General features: G+C 43.4%; 1 protein-coding gene across 4 annotated transcripts in view; it reads right to left on the bottom strand.

Annotated features, from left to right (window-relative positions):
- The window catches only part of PDE7B (phosphodiesterase 7B), a 316,973-nt gene that overhangs the window by 10,611 nt on the left and 289,472 nt on the right, over positions 1–16,890 (bottom strand). For all 4 annotated transcript variants that reach the window (XM_011219527.3, XM_034669179.1, XM_002915081.4 and 1 more), the window contains 3 exons: positions 8,258–8,349; positions 5,667–5,811; positions 3,661–3,757 (listed from right to left, as the gene is read on the bottom strand). In XM_011219527.3, coding sequence (XP_011217829.1) covers positions 3,661–3,757; positions 5,667–5,811; positions 8,258–8,349 — 334 coding nt within the window. The remainder of the gene's footprint in view (positions 1–3,660; positions 3,758–5,666; positions 5,812–8,257; positions 8,350–16,890) is intronic.

The following is a 16,890-nucleotide window of genomic DNA, read 5'->3' as shown; positions in this document are numbered from 1 at the left end:
GGAATATCTTTTTTCCCCTACTCACATTCTGCCTGACTCTATTCTGGCTTATTTATAACTCACTTTTAGTGTTTGCTTCTTAGCTACTTTTCTGCCTTCAGTGTATCTCCCACTTCAATTATATATGTTGCTTCAGTTGCACTTTCTAAGATGATGCTCATTGCCAGGTTCTCTGCTTGAGCCTGGTTGGTGTACAAATCCACAAATCCCCACATTCTCGCCTTCTATGGGTCCAGGTTGCTATATGAAGCAGGTCTCCATTTCAATGCCTTTGTCCATGTCTACCCCTCCCTAGGCAGACCAGCAGCATCAACAGGACTTTGTGCAATGATGGAAATGTTCTCTGCACTGCCCACCATAGTAGCTTTTTGCAATATGATCAATAAAACTGAGGAACTAAGATTTAAATTTAATTTAATTTAATTATTTTACAGTTAGCTATTGCCATGTGCTTTGTGGCTCTCCTATTGGAAAATACAGCACACTACACATCCTCCAACATCCAGTTTGGGTCCTACGTCCTCAGCACCAGATCTTCTCCTGTGACCTCCACCCTAAAAGGTCATGCACTTAGATCATTTTTTCATTTATTCATTCAACATAGACTTATATAAAGCAGTGTACATTTCAGATTCTTTGTTAATCAATGTAGAGAACACAAAGAGGAAATTTGTATCATTTCGCTCCTCCAGGAAATTTACTGCCTAGTATCTTGAGGTTATGAACCATTAGCAATACTTTGTATCCTCTACCACTCCCTTCTTGGGGCTTTGTGCATAGGGAAATTAAGTTGTGCTGAGGTTTAGACAAAGCTGGAAGCAGATGTTCAATAAAAACTTCACTCATTTATGGAACATAAGAAGTAGGAAGAGCAGTAGGAGAAGAAAGGGAAGAAGAAAGGGGGGGTAAACAGGAGGGGGAATGAACCATGAGAGACTATGGACTCTGGGAAACAAACTGAGGGCATCAGAGGGGAGGACCGTGGGGGAATGGGATAGGCTAGTGATGGGTACTAAGGAGGGCACGTATTGCATGGTGCAGTGGGTGTTATATGCAAGTAATGAATCATGGAACTTTACATCAGAAACCAGGGATGTACTGTATGGTGACTAACATAATATAATAATAAAAAAAAACTTTTGGGACTCTTAGTTGATTGAGATGTCAGTCAGTGGTTACAACAGGACAGAGATTTGACTTTCTTAAAACATGGAGAGGAGGGAGTTGAATGATGTTCAGAATCCTAATTTCTGTTCTCAGAATTTAATGCTATTTTCCTAATCCATGGGATGTCGTCTTTCTTACCCCAAAGTCCTCAACCTTGATTTTAAAAGTTTTCCTCTGCTCAGCATCATGAACCATCAAAGATAGTTGGGCTAAGACTATGAGCAGTCTGTGGAAACCCAAATACTAAACTGAAAGCCAGAATAAGATTAATCAAAATGATACAAATGGTGCTTATAGAATTAAAAAAATTAATTCCATAGAGAGGTTAGGCTGTTTGGATGACCAGAGAGTCCAGTCATTCTGTCTCCTTTTAAACAGGCAGAACTTCTGCTCGACCATAAGGCTATTAAATTTAAAAGGACCCGACATACCCTCTCTGTATTCCTTTCTCTGCCAGGAGACATGCCAGAGCAAAGTGCATGGAAGCTCACTTTTTACGGTCAGAATTACATGTGTCCTAGGTTGCTCTATCTTGTAAATCTTCATGTGCATATACTGTTAGGACAACAACCGGTTTTGGTAAAGAGATCTTATAGATCCCTTTTCTTGGTCGGTCCCATTTACTCCATGTAGTTAATAACTTCAATTCCCCAGCTCCGTGGGCCTTACTATCTCCCCAAGTGACATGGCCCCCTGCCTCAAGTTGCTCATAATCCAAATAAGAGGTAAGATAAGCAAAGGGAAGGGTTAAATGGCAATCGGTGCCAACAAGAGCACACGACTGAGTCAAAACCAAGACGGACAGAGTAGAATCTCTTTTCTGCCCCATCATTTGATTTCCAGGCATGAGGATCTTAGCCCTTCTCTCATGTTGCTATTTCAATATTTTCTATATCACAGAGTAAAGAAAATACTTGTCTGATCTAAGCCTCCTGTTCCAATTTCATGTTTCCCTTGGTTTCCTCTCATTGGAGATTTTATACCATAGGCCACAAGAACTGATCTGTTGGCTTCTAACCACTCGCACTCAATGGAAGTGAAGTCACACAGAGTTGTGGGCACGCCAGGAGCACTTTTCCTCTGAGCGAAAGAGGTGGTGAGCAGAGCCTTCTGGCCCCACGTGAACCCAATCTCTTCTGTTTTGTCTTCTGTCTTTGGGACCATCTCGATGTCACTGACACATCTTTCGATGGAAGCTTCTCCAAAAGGCTCACTGTTGCTACTTGACCTCCCACGGCGCTGGTATGTGGGACACTTCGGGCTTTATTTGTTCTCAGCCTCTCAAACCTGATCCTGTCACTAACATCAGGGCACTGTTGTGCCTGAACAGACATCCTGAGCACTGAAACAAGGCTTGAAGAAACAAGGCTGTGTTTAAAGGCCGATATCCCACCCAGCGTCAAGATCCTGTTCGCTCATTCATAGCCTTATTTCTTATTTATTTATTTTTATTATATTATGTTAATCACCATACAGTACATCCCCGGATTCCGATGTAAAGTTTGATGCTTCATTAGTTGCGTGTAACACCCAGTGCACCATGCAATACGTGCCCTCCTTACTACCCATCACCAGTCTATCCCATTCCCCCACCCCCTCCCCTCTGAAGTCTTCAGTTTGTTTCTCATAGTCCATAGTCTCTCATGTTTCATTCCCCCTTCTGATTACCCCCCTTTTCTTTATCCCTTTCTTCCCCTACCGATCATCCTAGTTCTTATGTTCCATAGATGAGAGAAATCATATGATAATTGTCTTTCTCTGCTTGACTTATTTCACTTAGCATTATCTCCTCCAGTGTCGTCCATGTTGCAGCAAATGTTGAGAATTCGTTCTTTCTGATAGCTGAGTAATATTCCATTGTATATATGGACCACAGCTTCTTAACATAGCCTTATTTCTGAATGAGGTTAATCTCATAAAAATTATACCCGAACTTGGGGCCACTTCTCTTCTCACTGAATATGTTTGAAAGGATGAGCTCAATTCCTGGTCAGCTATTCTCTGTTTCATTATTGACATTATTTAAGAAAGCCAGGAGAAGGAATACAGAAGGAGTCTAGGTCCCGTCGGATGGGAAAACATTGACCCTGAATGGCATTTAGCCTTTAGGCTGTGCTAAACTCATTAAAATGAAGGTCAGAGTAAAAATCAAGCTGTCCCTCACATTCTTATATCCGCAGAGGAAAACCATTAAAAAAATTATATATACCTATATAAAAATATATATACACACATACATTTATTCCCCACTATTGCTCATTTTTATTACACCTCTTTACTACCTGTTTTCATAGTAAGACAGTGTTATTTATTTTTAAATTATTTCCCAAAAAGGCCTGGATGGTTTGCAAGAGAGTTAAAGAGAAAGGTTAGGATAATAAGAGTTGATGAAAGAACAAATGTCATGATAGATTAGCCATTTCCTGTTTGATTAGGATAAATGCCCAACAGGAAGAGGGGCTGTGAAAACTCAGCTGTCAGATCACTACTAACCTTGCCTGTAGAATTCTTCACAGACCCTTTCACTCCATTGCTTGCTCATCTCCCAAATTCTACAAGGATTGCAAATGTCAGCACACTTCAAGGCAATCTGAGAAATGACAGGGCGGGGAGAGATGGTCAGAGGATGGTCCTTCAGCAGCCAGTGCACCCTATGCCCCACAGGTTGTCCCACCCGCCGGGGTGCCTCACGGTAGCGAGCCCGTATTTACCGAGCGCCTCTTCAGGAAACAGCACTTACCACCACCACACAAAACCTTCATTCAGAATTCCCACTTTATAGCTTTGAGAAGGAGAGAAGAGCCACCGTCCAAGGACACGGACACCGTCCAAGAGCCACCATCCAAGGACACGGAGCTTCCTGGAGGAGGCTCGGGCTGGGTAGGCCAAGGAAAGCGGCGGCCTGGCTCCTTCTACCGCCCCACCCCCGTGAGCAGGGAAGCCGCAGGGGCCCCAGCCAGGCTCGAGTGAGATCATCTGGACCTCATTCTCACAGTGGCCACATTGACGGACTCCGGGTATCGCTTCGCCTACGTGTCTCGGTGGAATAAGCAAGCCCCCACTGCCAGCCAGGGAGCTAAGTCATATCAAACCTGGAATGTGTCGTTCCCAAAGCTAATTCACAGCTTACTGCACACTGGTCTGGATCTGGGATGCCAGCTTTTGTCAATTTAGACTCTAAGAGGGTTACCTTGAATTCCCAGAGAAGGAGATTCTCTCCCTTAACCACCGACTGTGGAGATGGGCCCCCGGGTGCGCGCCCTGCCCCCCAGCAAAATCTATTTGTTTTGACCCAGTTCCTGGGCATCACAGAAACACTGGTAGTGCTGGCATCTGGGAAAACCCTGATCATATTCAAGTTACATATTTGATTATTTCTTTATTTCCTGGTTGACAGGGACCCCAGTTCCTGATGGAGTAGGTGAGGAGCAGAAGTCCCTTCCAGGCTCTGCCCTTCGGGAATTCATTGGCGTTAGCAAGCTTTCCTTTTGAAAGGCAAGTGTGCGGGGCCAATTCTTGACTCCAGGCTGGAGTCATGAACACCAGATACATTGATCTTTGTGGCACTCAGGGACTAGAAGACTAGTTTGGAAAAAAAAGAAGGAGGGAGACACAGTTCTGTAGCTGGGAGGAAGGCATTTCCTCAGAAGGGCGGAGCACCCAGGACAGCCACAGGGGTCTGCAGGAAAGCATGGAACGAAACCGCTGTCCAGTTCAGTCTGCCACAGGCAGCTCCATCTCCCTGGGTAAAGTTGGTCTGTGTAGACGAATCCAGGGTTCATCCATTCAGCCTTTTGTGCCAAAAGGAAAGAAGGAAGACAAGAGAAAATAGAAGAAAAGGGCTCCACGCTTGGGGTCCACTTGTCCTTTTGTTCTCATGTCACAAATGGCTCCTTGCCGTGGAATGAAGCAGAAAGGGTCACGCCTGACACAATTCAGTTCATTCAGTTAAACTGAACACAATTTATTGATTGATGTCTTAAAATGGTAAGACTAGGTAAACATGTTTGTGAGCATATGAATTTAGGAATAAAAGGAAGTAAAGCAGGGTTTGATAAAACAGGCTTTACGTGAGGGAAGGTGACTTGGTTTTCAATTTTGTTCATACTACAGTTGATATAATCTAGTTTTGTGTTACAGAAACAGTATTTCTAAATTGCACGGGTATCACAGCAGTCACTTTTACACCAAGCCACAAAACGTGGTAGGTTCTTACCATGTGCAATCGTCCCGCAGGGCTACGTTGTGGTGACGCAGCTACCGGACAAGGAAAAGTGAGAGATTATCAACTTAATGACACGAAACCCAGATTTTGCTTGCTTGGAAACCACTTAAAAATTTCATGTGTCTCAGAGCTTTTCATAAAGTCGGTCACCGCTCTAACTCAGCCCGTGGGGGCTACTCCTTCTCACATGTGCTAACAGGATTGATCACATCCCTAAGCGTTTTTACTCAGCAGGATGGCAGCCTTGGCCGTGGTTGTTGGTGGTGGTGTTTACCTGTAGCATAAAGTGCCTGTCGCGTACATCCTCCAGTCTTAAATCTTTATTGTGGAGGTGAGTTTTCAACCTGGTCAGAAATTCATTCTGCCTGTTGATGTCTGTTGCCAAGATCAAGGAGCCCAGCTGCTGTTCGATATCCTGTCTGCATCCACAAGAGGGAATGAGAAAACACACAGAGAGCAAATCCTTTTGAGGAGGAGGATTGATTCTGCCGCCATCAGGTAGCTTGTAATCTCATTTCTGCCTTTGATTCCCAGAGTCTAGTCGCTCTGAGCCCAAGGGGGATTTTCCACCCACTGTCACTTCTGTCTTCGGGCAGGAGGTGTGCTAATAACTCTACATAGTGATTGAAACCTTGAGTGAACAAAGTTGTGGTAGTTTATACATTCCCATGGTAACCGTGGGTCTAAAAACTGAAAATCGACTAGAAATGCATGCTTTAAGTGAGACACAAAAAGACGGATAGAATCACAGGAGTTCGGGTTGTGCTCTAAGAGTTGAAATCAGCTCAAACATTCAGATTTGCATGGGGAGAGAAAGGGCATAATGACAGTGATAACAAGGAAGACAATAATAGTGACTCTTCTATGGTGTGGAAAGTTACACCAATGGGACAGAACAGGCCAGGAAAGATACTGGAACTTAAAAGAGAATCATGGATAATGAAGACACCATTAAAAACCAGTGGGCAAGCAATATATCAGTTGACAAATGGTATAGGGAAAATGAGATATTTTGGAAAAATAGGCAAATTAGAGCTTTACCTCACACACCGAAGGTAATCAATAGAAGAAAAGATCCATAACTATTTTTTAAAATTCTTCTTCGAAAATTCAATATAGGGCAACCCTCTCGCGTCCCCTCCCTCCTTGGGAGCTTTGTACTATCACTTTGCTATCGCTCAACAAACCTTGTTTTGCTGCCCACCACAAAAAAATAAATAAATAAAAAACAAAAATTCAATATATTTAGGTTTGTATACAACATCTGCATATAGCAGTCTATATGAAGTTGATGGTCGCTTACGTTTGAACCTATTCTTTACTCCTCTGCCCCCCGCCCCCCCTCATTTTAGGTATATGGTGTCATACTTCATATCCTTTTATTTTGTAGGGTCATAGAGCGCACAGAGTTTAATGAATAGGTATGAAGGAAATCTCCGTCAGCCCCAGCAGGTTAAGAACATGAATGCACGAGGAACTGCATGCCGGGATGACTCCTGCACCTGCCCCCATAATCCTTTTTGTATGATTGCATAACAATTATTCTTCCTACAAAAGCAATTTATAACGCTGCATCCCACAAAGGCATAACAAACATGGCATTTTTATTTGGAATCCATTGGGATGAGTAGGCGTATCTCAGGAAATGAATATAACTGAGCAACCAGAAGGTTAAGGCAGGTATGACAGAGACAAGTCTGGTCCCGAGTCCTTCCCTCCTTTCTTCCTTTAGGTTTGTTCTTTCCTGTCTGCTCTCTCTCCTTCTCTCCCTTCTCCTCGTTCTTTCTTTAGCTGCCCCTGCCACTTACCTCCTCCTTTCTTCTCCTTCTTACTTGATTTCTTACTCTAGTTTTTAGTTCTTTTGCATTTAGTTGTTTGGATCTTTGCAACTGTTCTAGCCAAAGGCACAGGTTTTTGTTCCATGCATGATGATGGGTTTTATTTCATTCCAGGAGGTAAAAAGCTATCAGAATTGAAATTCTTCCTGCAAAAGCCACATGCCTCTTGGTGCTAGGAAACAGCACCAGATAGTATCACAGGGCCAGGAATAACCGTAGGAGCCCAGAGCACACTGCTTGTTCTATAGAGATGAAACTCAGCACTAACTTTAAGTTATGCCCCCTTCTATCTACCTGCTCTCCTCTAGCTATGCTGGGCTCTGCGCATTTAATTTAACAGGTCAGAATTAGTGGTGGCCTTGGAAGATGTTACAGCAGTTAACTTGGGACCATGTGGAAAATGAGGTACTGGCCTTGGATTTAGTCGGCCTTGGCCTAAATACCTGGGCTAACAAACAGTGGACCAGGAAACTAGTATTTCCCTTTCTGTTTAAAATGCAAGAGACATAGGTAAATTAATGGCCAAAAACGGCCAGGGCCAATTCAGTTACTTCAACAAAAGGCATTTCAGTAAAAAATTTCTGACTTTTATTTTTGCTAAGACTGGCCATTACAAAAGAAACTTTTTTGAACTAGTCTTAACTCTAGCTTGAGATCTCCTGTGTTCCTTCTTGATAAGTATTTATTATTTGGATCTTCGTGGGAGGACAATGTGGCTAACATAAAAGACAGGACTTTGACAAAGCAGAGCATTGATACTGAAGAGTGTGAAAGCTGAGAGCGGTTTATTGTCCTTCCTGATGTTAGGCCCTAGACTATCCCGGGGCCTCTCAAAGCTCACGGAGAGATTGGGATTCTGGGTTGCTGTAACTGACACCGAATCTCCCCTGATCGACAGCTGAGCGCAGGCAGGAAGCACAGCCTGCGGGCTTCCTGCCATTAACCCTGGGGCTTCCAGCATGCCCTCGAGAAAGCGGCTTATCTCTAAGCTGTGGACATCAGTGCGTTTCATCTCTACCCCGCTTACGTCATTTCCTCTGGCAAGTGAGCAAGAAGTCTTGATTCTCGAAGCATGCCGATTGTGGATCGCCAGTGGTGGTTTTCCAGCACAGACGTATTCTAGGAAGGAAGAAAATCACCGCTATAAATGAGAGAGACATCGGATTCTGATCTTTCACACCACACACAGTTCCCCTGAGGCTAGTATTTTCCCTCCAGCCAGTCTATACCTGGTGCAAAGGGGCAGGCGAGAGAAGAAACATGAAATAAAACCACCACAGGCTTCTCATGATGGTGGGATAGTGGCTGGATCGTGGCAGGGCTGGCCCTTGCTCACCTTCCCCTGGTGGGTCATTCTCTCTTGCCCCTACTCCCATTTTTGGTAGCTCAGTCAGACAGCACTCAATGTAGAAGAAAAAAAGTGAAGCAGGTAAAAATGGTAGTAATGGATACCATGTGTCTATGCGCATAACATAATCCAGGACTATACCACTCAGCGGATCAGAGGCAGGTCTCGCAATCTCTGATCCACTGCACTGACCACTGTTTCTCCACTGATGAGAACCTTCTGTGTCTGAGCCAACCGGGCAGCTGGTGACATATTTGGATTCCTGAGTCCCAGTCAGTCCAGTTTTGATTTGGTAGGTTTTTGGTGAGTAATTTTTATGTTAACTAAAGTTTGAGAACCACTGCTACGGAAGTGGCTTTATCAATAAACTTCGTGATCAGTATATTGGCATTTAGTCTTTTAGGGACGAGTTTCAATCCACAGTTGCTTCCTTGTTCAATGATCTTGATATTTCTTCCCTCGTGGGAACCTCTACTATGTTCCATCTCTCCTCTGACCTTATTATCTTAAATATGCTGCTTGTATACACATTCACTAACTGATTAAATAGTGACTATTTCTTACAATCCATCGTGTTTTATGCGAATTAGCAAACATTACAACCTTGCCACTGACTTGATGCATATAGAATTGAACCTCTCTGGTCTCAGGAAATATTTTTGCTCTTTTTTTTTCTTATTTATTTATTCAGTCTCCATTTTGTTTCAGATGGAGTTAGAAACTTACACAAAATACAGGAAGATAGCATTTGTTAAAAATGATAGGGTATTGTAAGACTCTGTGTATATGAGGTACCCAGAGTAGTCAAATTCATGGAGACAGAAAGAAGAGTGGTTGCCAGGGGCTGGAGGAATAGGGAGTTATTATATAATGAGTACAGAGTTACAGTTTTGCAAGATGAAAAGAGTTCTAGAGATGGATGGCAGTGTTTGAACTGTACACTTAAAAATGGTTAAGACAATGAACTTTAGGAGCACCTGGGTGGCTCAGTCATTAAGCGTCTGCCTTTGGCTCAGGGCGTGATCCCGGCATTCTGGGATCAAGCCCCGCATCAGGCTCCTCTGCTGGGAGCCTGCTTCTTCCTCTCCCACTCCCCCTGCTTGTGTTCCCTCTCTCTCTGGCTGTCTCTCTCTCTGTCGAATAAATAAAATAAAATCTTAAAAAAAAAAAAAGACAGTGAACTTTATATTATATTCATTTTGCTACAATTTCGACAAAAATTGAGAGGGAAGAAGCAAGGAAAATAATATGGAGGCTAAATGGAGCTGGGAGAGAGATTGGGATCTACTCCATCACTGCGTCCCCCACGCCCTGCTCTAACTGAGCCACATGCGATGCTCAACTTCTTCAACAAATGGGAACAGAAAACCCCCGAGAGTGATTGAGTCTAGCGTCCATTAGGAAAAAGTTCAAGAAAACCTCAACCATTCTTGGTTCTCAAACCAGACCATGATCTCCCCCCAGGACTTTGTAGAATGAGTTTCATGAGGTGGCATCTTGTATAGGGCACTCTGTGGCCATTCCTTTCTCTCCTCGCCAAGGAATCACGACTCTTTATTCACATGACCAGTGTTTGAACCAGCGATGAGATTTGGGGACTGGTCTATTATCGCCTTTTGGGCATGAGCCACACACAACAAAAGAGAATGTTTATTAGACATAACAAGCGAGACTAATTTGTTTTGATTGCAAAGATTTATGAGAGCAGAGATGATCGGTCAGGGTGATGTAACGGATGTTCTATGCTGCTGGGATGTTTAATTCAGTTACTCATGAGCCTTCACTTGGAAGACTAATTCCTGTAGATGTGGACACGAGTAGGTTTCTCAAGGGGTCAGAAAACTGCAACAAAACCTAATGATAAATGACACCATCTCCCTGTTGAGTGGGACAAAAGTGTTGGAGGATTGCCTTCAGCATTGTTACTCATGCCAGCCTGATTTTATGTCTTCATTAATAATCTTCCTGAAGACAGGATAAAAGGATACTTGGGAAACTTGCTGGTGGAACCCTATTTGGAGTGGAGCTCTGGGAAAGTGGAAGGAAACTGAGCAAGCCTGGATGCTGGCACAGAATAAAAGACAATAGAATACATGATTACAAACGCAGATTTTCGTGGAGCAGTCATTATAAACAAAGTGTGTTTTGTCCAGAACTGTGTTGGAAGTAGGGGTAGTTCCGTGGATTGCAGAGAATAAGAAAAGAAAGGCGGCGGGGGGAGGGGGCGAATATTTACAAAGCACCTACTCTGTGCCAGGCATCTACATGAGCTCATTCAGTCCTCACTTAACTCTACTATTTTTATCATCAACTCCCAGATACTAAAATTTCAGGTTTCTCCGCAGGGCTGCACAGCTAGTGAGTGGTTGAGGAAGGCCTTAAACCCAGGCCTGCCAGTTCTCAAGGCCGAAGCTTTGCACACACCCCTTGCTGCCTCCCAAGAATTTCCTCTGTGTGGCCACATCTAAGAATTCAGAAGCCTGATATTTATAAATGGATGAATGTGTGCAGTTATGCTTAATTTTCCAGAAATTACCTGTAAGTTGCTGCTTTAAAAGTCTATGGTTGATTGTTTTAATGAAATGTTAGTTTCTAACCCCACATTGGAATCTTTGTGTTTACTTTAAATTTGATTTCACTGCGAAAAATCCTGTAGTTGGAGTGCTGGGAGTTGAGTAGGTTGAGGTTGTGTTGGGGAAGAACTCATCTCTCATCTGCTTTTAGCCCGCACATCTGATTAGACCTGTTGGTTCTTCCAACATGGTAATGCTTATGCCAATCCCTTCCTTTCATTCAAGTGACCCTTCTTAATTCTAACCTCCTTCAATGCATCCTCCCTACAGTTGGGTAGGAGGTAAGACTTGAACAAAGGCTTGAAGGCAGGAGGGAGTGTGAGAGGGGAAGTATTAGGATAAGAAGTTAGACAATGAGAGACCAGATCCTGTATGGCCTTCTGGCTATTATAAAGATTTTGATTTTACTCTGAGAGAAATAAGGAGCCATTGCAGGAGTTTGGGAGGAAGGAAATGATAAAAGATTTTAATAAGATCACTTAGGCTGCTATGTTGAAAGTGGACTTTGGTGGGAATAGGTATAGAAGCAGGCATAGCTGGCTATTTGGGGGTAAAAGCAGTCATCCAGGCAAGGGATGATGGCGGCTTGGGGAGTGAAGGGGAAGTGGTGAGAATGGTTCCTCTGGACCTGTAAGGATGACTGCAATGTTTTTGGCCTGAGCAACTGGAAGGATAGTGTGCTCATCACCTGTGATGGGCAGGTTGCAGGTGGAGTGGGTTTACAGGAGCTCAGTGTTGGACATGTTGAATTCTAGATATCTATTGGACACATGGATATCATAGTGGAGATATCAAACAGCCAAAGAAATAATGACAAAAGGAAAATAAAATAGTCACATGAATGTTGTAGTAATTCGCAGACTGGAGGAGAATGTCACATAAAGGGAAAGACTGTGTTGATTAATCATTCTGATGGTCTCTGCTTTAAAATTAAGTATCAGGTGTAGCAGAGACTCCTGGATGTTCATCCCCTCAATCTGTTTTCCTTTTCTCCTTATTCACGGAGCCTCAGTTTTTAGACAGTCTCATGGCTGGCTCAAAGAAAACATTTTTCAGCCTCCTTTATAACTAGGTGGGATCAGTTGGCTAAATTCTGACTCATTAAATGTACGCGGAAATGTTGTGTGGGATTTCTGGGAAGCTTGTTTAATGGGAACTGACTTCTCTGACAGAGGCCTCTATTATTTTTCCCATTCTTCCTTCTTACTGTCTGGAACGCAGAAGGAATAGCTAGAGCTCCAGCAGCTATCTTGGGCAATAAGGACAAGTGTCACACCCTAGTGATGGTAGCTTGTAGAACTAAAAGCATCCTTGGTCCCCTCATCCTTAATTTTGTGAAGCCACTGTGCCTGCTTTGAACTACCAACCTCCAGACATCTTTGATGGAAGATAGAGATCAACTTCTGTCCTCGCTTAAGTCACTGATAACACCAAGTACTTTACGGTTAGTTTTTTGTCTTCCATATCACCCTGGAAGAGTTCATGAAAGTACTTTTCAATGTTCTGATCTGTAATCATGCTTGGTTTTCGCATAAGAGTGATAGTAAAGATTTTTATAACTCCAAAAGGAGTGAGGAGAAATCACCTTAGTAAAGTCAGAAACACGTGTGTGTGTGTGTGTGTGTGTGTGCGTGTACACACACCCACTCACCCACCCGCCCACCTACATGCATACCCACACACTTGCACGCACACTTCTTACTTCTGAGAGAAATCATTGCCATCTCCTGGGAAAGACTTTCCTAGTTCTCCAAACAGAACTGACAGCTCCCTCTTCCACCCCAAACACAGGCTTCTGTCCTGGTGTCTGAGACACTTTATAACAACTTTGTTCCCTGGCTCCCAGGTATCAGTGATCATCATAGGTTTTTGTTAATTTACTCTTGAAAATAACTTTGAGAAACTATGCTTTTCATATTGTTTTAAAAATTGATATCTAAAGTCACAGATTTCAGTGGTAGCATATTTGTGACTATTGGTATTTTAATACAAAATCATTACATTGCTCTTTTTATATTAAATGTATCTAAGGGAATCTAAATACCAACTGCATTTAATGCCCGTTTATCACCTGTTGGCAAAAACACATGAGTAATTTATTCCTTGAGTTAGAATTTTAAGTTGATTCTTTTCCTCCTAGAACTTATATTCCCATTCTATTTCCCCATAGAATTTTATTTTAATGTAATATATTCTTAGGTGTGACATTCTTTTATTGTCATCCTATCATATTTCTCTGCAACAAAAATAAATACACAACTTGAAATTTTAATTTAACAAACATTTCTAACATCAGGCCCTGAGTAAGTAATAAATATTTTTCCAGTCTGAGTTTACAATGCAATTGTTATTAGTAATAACTGATCAAAATACACATATAGGGCCAATTTGGAAAAAATTGTGCTTAAGAATAAAAATTTTCTGGCAATAGATCTATTTATGTGATGGCTGGGAGAGTTATAATATTTCAATTTTAGGAGACTCTCCTCAATATTTTTAGTTGCTCCTTTGTTGGGACGACGCGCAATATCGGTACAGTGGGGCACTACGCAATCTGCAGAATGGGTAAGAGATATGTTCCTCTTTTGCAAAGTGAGAAGAGCAGAAATGTAGAGCTGGCTTGACTGCCTTGCAAGCACATTCCAGACAGGTCAGCTTAAGGGCCTTAAAATGGATTCTGTTAGCACCATTCATGCCCGCGGAAAATCTTCGCGTATCCCCAGGGGCACACAGGCTTGGTCTGAAAACTGCAACCATATATGATCGCCACTGAGAGCAGGGAGCATATCTTATTTATCTTTGTGCCCCAGTATGTGGCACAGTGCCAGTTAAACAAGTCAATATTTGTTGAATGGATACTGACTAATTAATTTCCGAAACCTAAAAGTTCAGTAGCTGCAAAAGTTTAAATAACTGTAAAAAGAAAAGAGTTCTGTTAATTTTTTGGGCCAATATCTAAAAGAAGCCACACTTGGAGTCTTCTTTTGGGAACTCCTTAGATTTAGGCAGAAGCCAAAGAGATTTTTAAAATTATTTGAAAAGAGTGATGGGCTCTTTCCCACTACTCATCCGCAGATAAGCCAGGATCAAGTAAATGATTCTAGAAATAACATATATCACACATAGCATTTGTCAATTCCAAGACAAACAAATAAAATGATTATAAAGAATTTTTCAATCAATGTTTTTCATTCTTCAATTAGTCAGAATTTAATAACCAACAGGAAGTGGACAGTGAAAGTGCATGCCTTGATTTGGTGGTCTCCCTGGTCTGAGTGCTGTTGCCCCTGCTTGGCAGATTTCCACTCAGGGTCCCTGGGCATCCTCGCTGTTGCCAAATCCCTGACCTCTCAGTGGGACTCAGATTCTGTCTTTCCTGCTGCATGCATCCAGTCTGTACACCATCCATCCACCCATCTCCTTACTCCTCCTCCAGCAATCCTCCTACTATCCAAGGAATGTTCACTGGACCCTGGGACTGTACTGGGTGTTGAGGATACAGCAGTGAAGGAGGGAGGTACCCAGAAGCTTGCAGGTGATGTGTGTGTGTGTTGGGGGGGGGTGTGGACAGCAGACCAGGCAATGGCAATTTAGAGACATGAACACTGGGAAACGGTTAAGTAATGAAGGGCTGGGAACTCTTATAGGAGGAGCAGGGAAAATGGGCTTTTAAAGAAAAAGAAGGCTTTCAGGAAAAAGATATGTCCAAATTGATCTCCAAAGGATGAGTGAGTTAGAGAGGAATCAGGGAGTACAGTCAGTGAGGAGGGATAGCAGGGATTTTGATTTGTTTTGTTCACCTTCTAAAACCTGGTACGTATTAAGCTCTCACTGAATATTTGTTGAATGCAGAAGACAATGAGTGATATATTTGAGAATCTCAAAGTAGTCTGGGGTGGGGGACGCACAGATGCCTAGCTGAGAGATTGCAGGAAGTGACGATGGAAGTGCAGCAGGGCAGATCGTCTCAGGGTTTGTGAATTGTGTGAAGACTTTTGGACTCAATCCCGAGGGCATGGGGGTTTTAAGCAGTCCCCTGTGGGGTCAGATTTGAGTTTCAGGAAACTCGTCCTGGCCGCACAGGGGAGGGAGGCTTGGAGCCGGGCGAGGCTGTGCGCAGACAGGAGGATGATGCTGGTGCCGTGCATTTAGGGGAGAGGCTGCCATGCGTGGGCGGGACATCCTGGTGCTTCATAGAAAGGGGCCAGGTTATCTGTGTCCTCACTAACAGGGGGATGGCTCTGCTCCTACAGACTCCTCTGGCTTTCACAGTGGTTCAAAGACCAATAGCAGAAAGAGCTAGATTGAAGAGAGAAGAAAATCATCCTAAATGCTGGTGGAGATCTGAGCATAGGATGGAATGACACCAATTTAATATCCGTTGAAATCCCCGCCCTGTTTGGAATCCCACGTTAGGTACCACGTCCGTCTACCTCGAAGACCCATCAGCTCAGCAGTTCTGCATTATCCCAAACACAGTGCATTCTCATGTCCCAAACTCTTTATATTTGTAGTCTTAAAGATAATCTACATCTTAAAGCTGAAAGAGTGCATATCCACCTTCATAGCAACATAACTTATTAGAGTTTCAATCTGGAAAAAAAGAAAACTCTTAAAACCCCTGGCAAAAACTTTGTTTCCCTTTATGCTGAATTATCAAGTATTATCCACTCTAAGAACAAAACAACCCCTTCATTCCTGAATAACATCGCATTGGGCATTTAATAAACCACCAACCCAGGTTTTCAAATTAAATCAAGAGTCTATTTGTCAGAGAGAATCTGGCAGAGCAGATCTGCTCTCATGCAAGGCAGCTTTCAACTGCGCCCCCCCCCCCCCATTTATCAGACACGTTCTTGGATTGAAATATGTTGATAAGCTGAGGCTGGTGTACCACAGGGATCAGAGTTGATGACACCTTTTAAAACAGAGGTTAGAGGAAGAAAACAATAAGAATGTAGTGTGTATTTTCATTTTTGCTTGCTCATGAAGCAGGGAAGTAAGACTCAAGGAGATCACGGAGCTGCTGGGCTCCTCCCTGACAAGCCAGGTGGTCCCCTCCGTCACGCTGCAAGCCCCCCAGCCCAGGAGGGCTCAGAGGAACAGAAGCTCCTTGAGCCCTAAACAAGACCTGGGCCCCCGGTGAAGCTATGGCCCTGCTGTGTTTCCTGCCTGTAGGAAGACATCTTTCTCTTGTTCCATCTCCATCCACCCAAGACACTGCTTTGAGACCAAGGAACACGGACAACAATTGCTGTTCGTGGGGCAGGCCCGTGTTCAGATGAGGGCCCCGGAGAGGCCACATGCCAGCTACCTCACTGTGTGCAGCAGGAACTTTTTGAAACAGAAAACCCAATCTGAGCCTCCTTCCTGCAATTTTCACACGACTGGCCGAAAACACCATTCATACTGCTGAAATTATGAGGCTGGGTATCATCTTTGCGGTTTCTTGTTTGAGTGGGGGTCATAGGGCTATGTGGCAGGAACATTTCTCCTGGTTCTGTCAACTTCCTATTTATGGCTCAGAGTCATTAAGAACAAAAAGTGGGTAAAAATGCTGACCTGGGGCACCCGGATGGTTCAGTTGGTTAGCATCTGCCTTCAGCACAGGTCATGGTCCCGGAGTCCTGGGATCGAGCCCTGCATCGGGCTCCCTGCTCAGAAGGGAGTCTGCTTCTTCCTTTGTCCCTCACCCCACTGGTGCTCTCTCTCGTTCTCTCTCTCTCAAATAAAGAAAAT

The sequence above is a fragment of the Ailuropoda melanoleuca genome, chromosome 10 (genome assembly GCF_002007445.2).
Source record: "Ailuropoda melanoleuca isolate Jingjing chromosome 10, ASM200744v2, whole genome shotgun sequence".
Taxonomy (NCBI): Eukaryota; Metazoa; Chordata; class Mammalia; order Carnivora; family Ursidae; genus Ailuropoda; species Ailuropoda melanoleuca.
The sequence above is the reverse complement of the archived record's forward strand: the minus strand, read 5'-3'. Positions and strand labels throughout refer to the sequence as shown.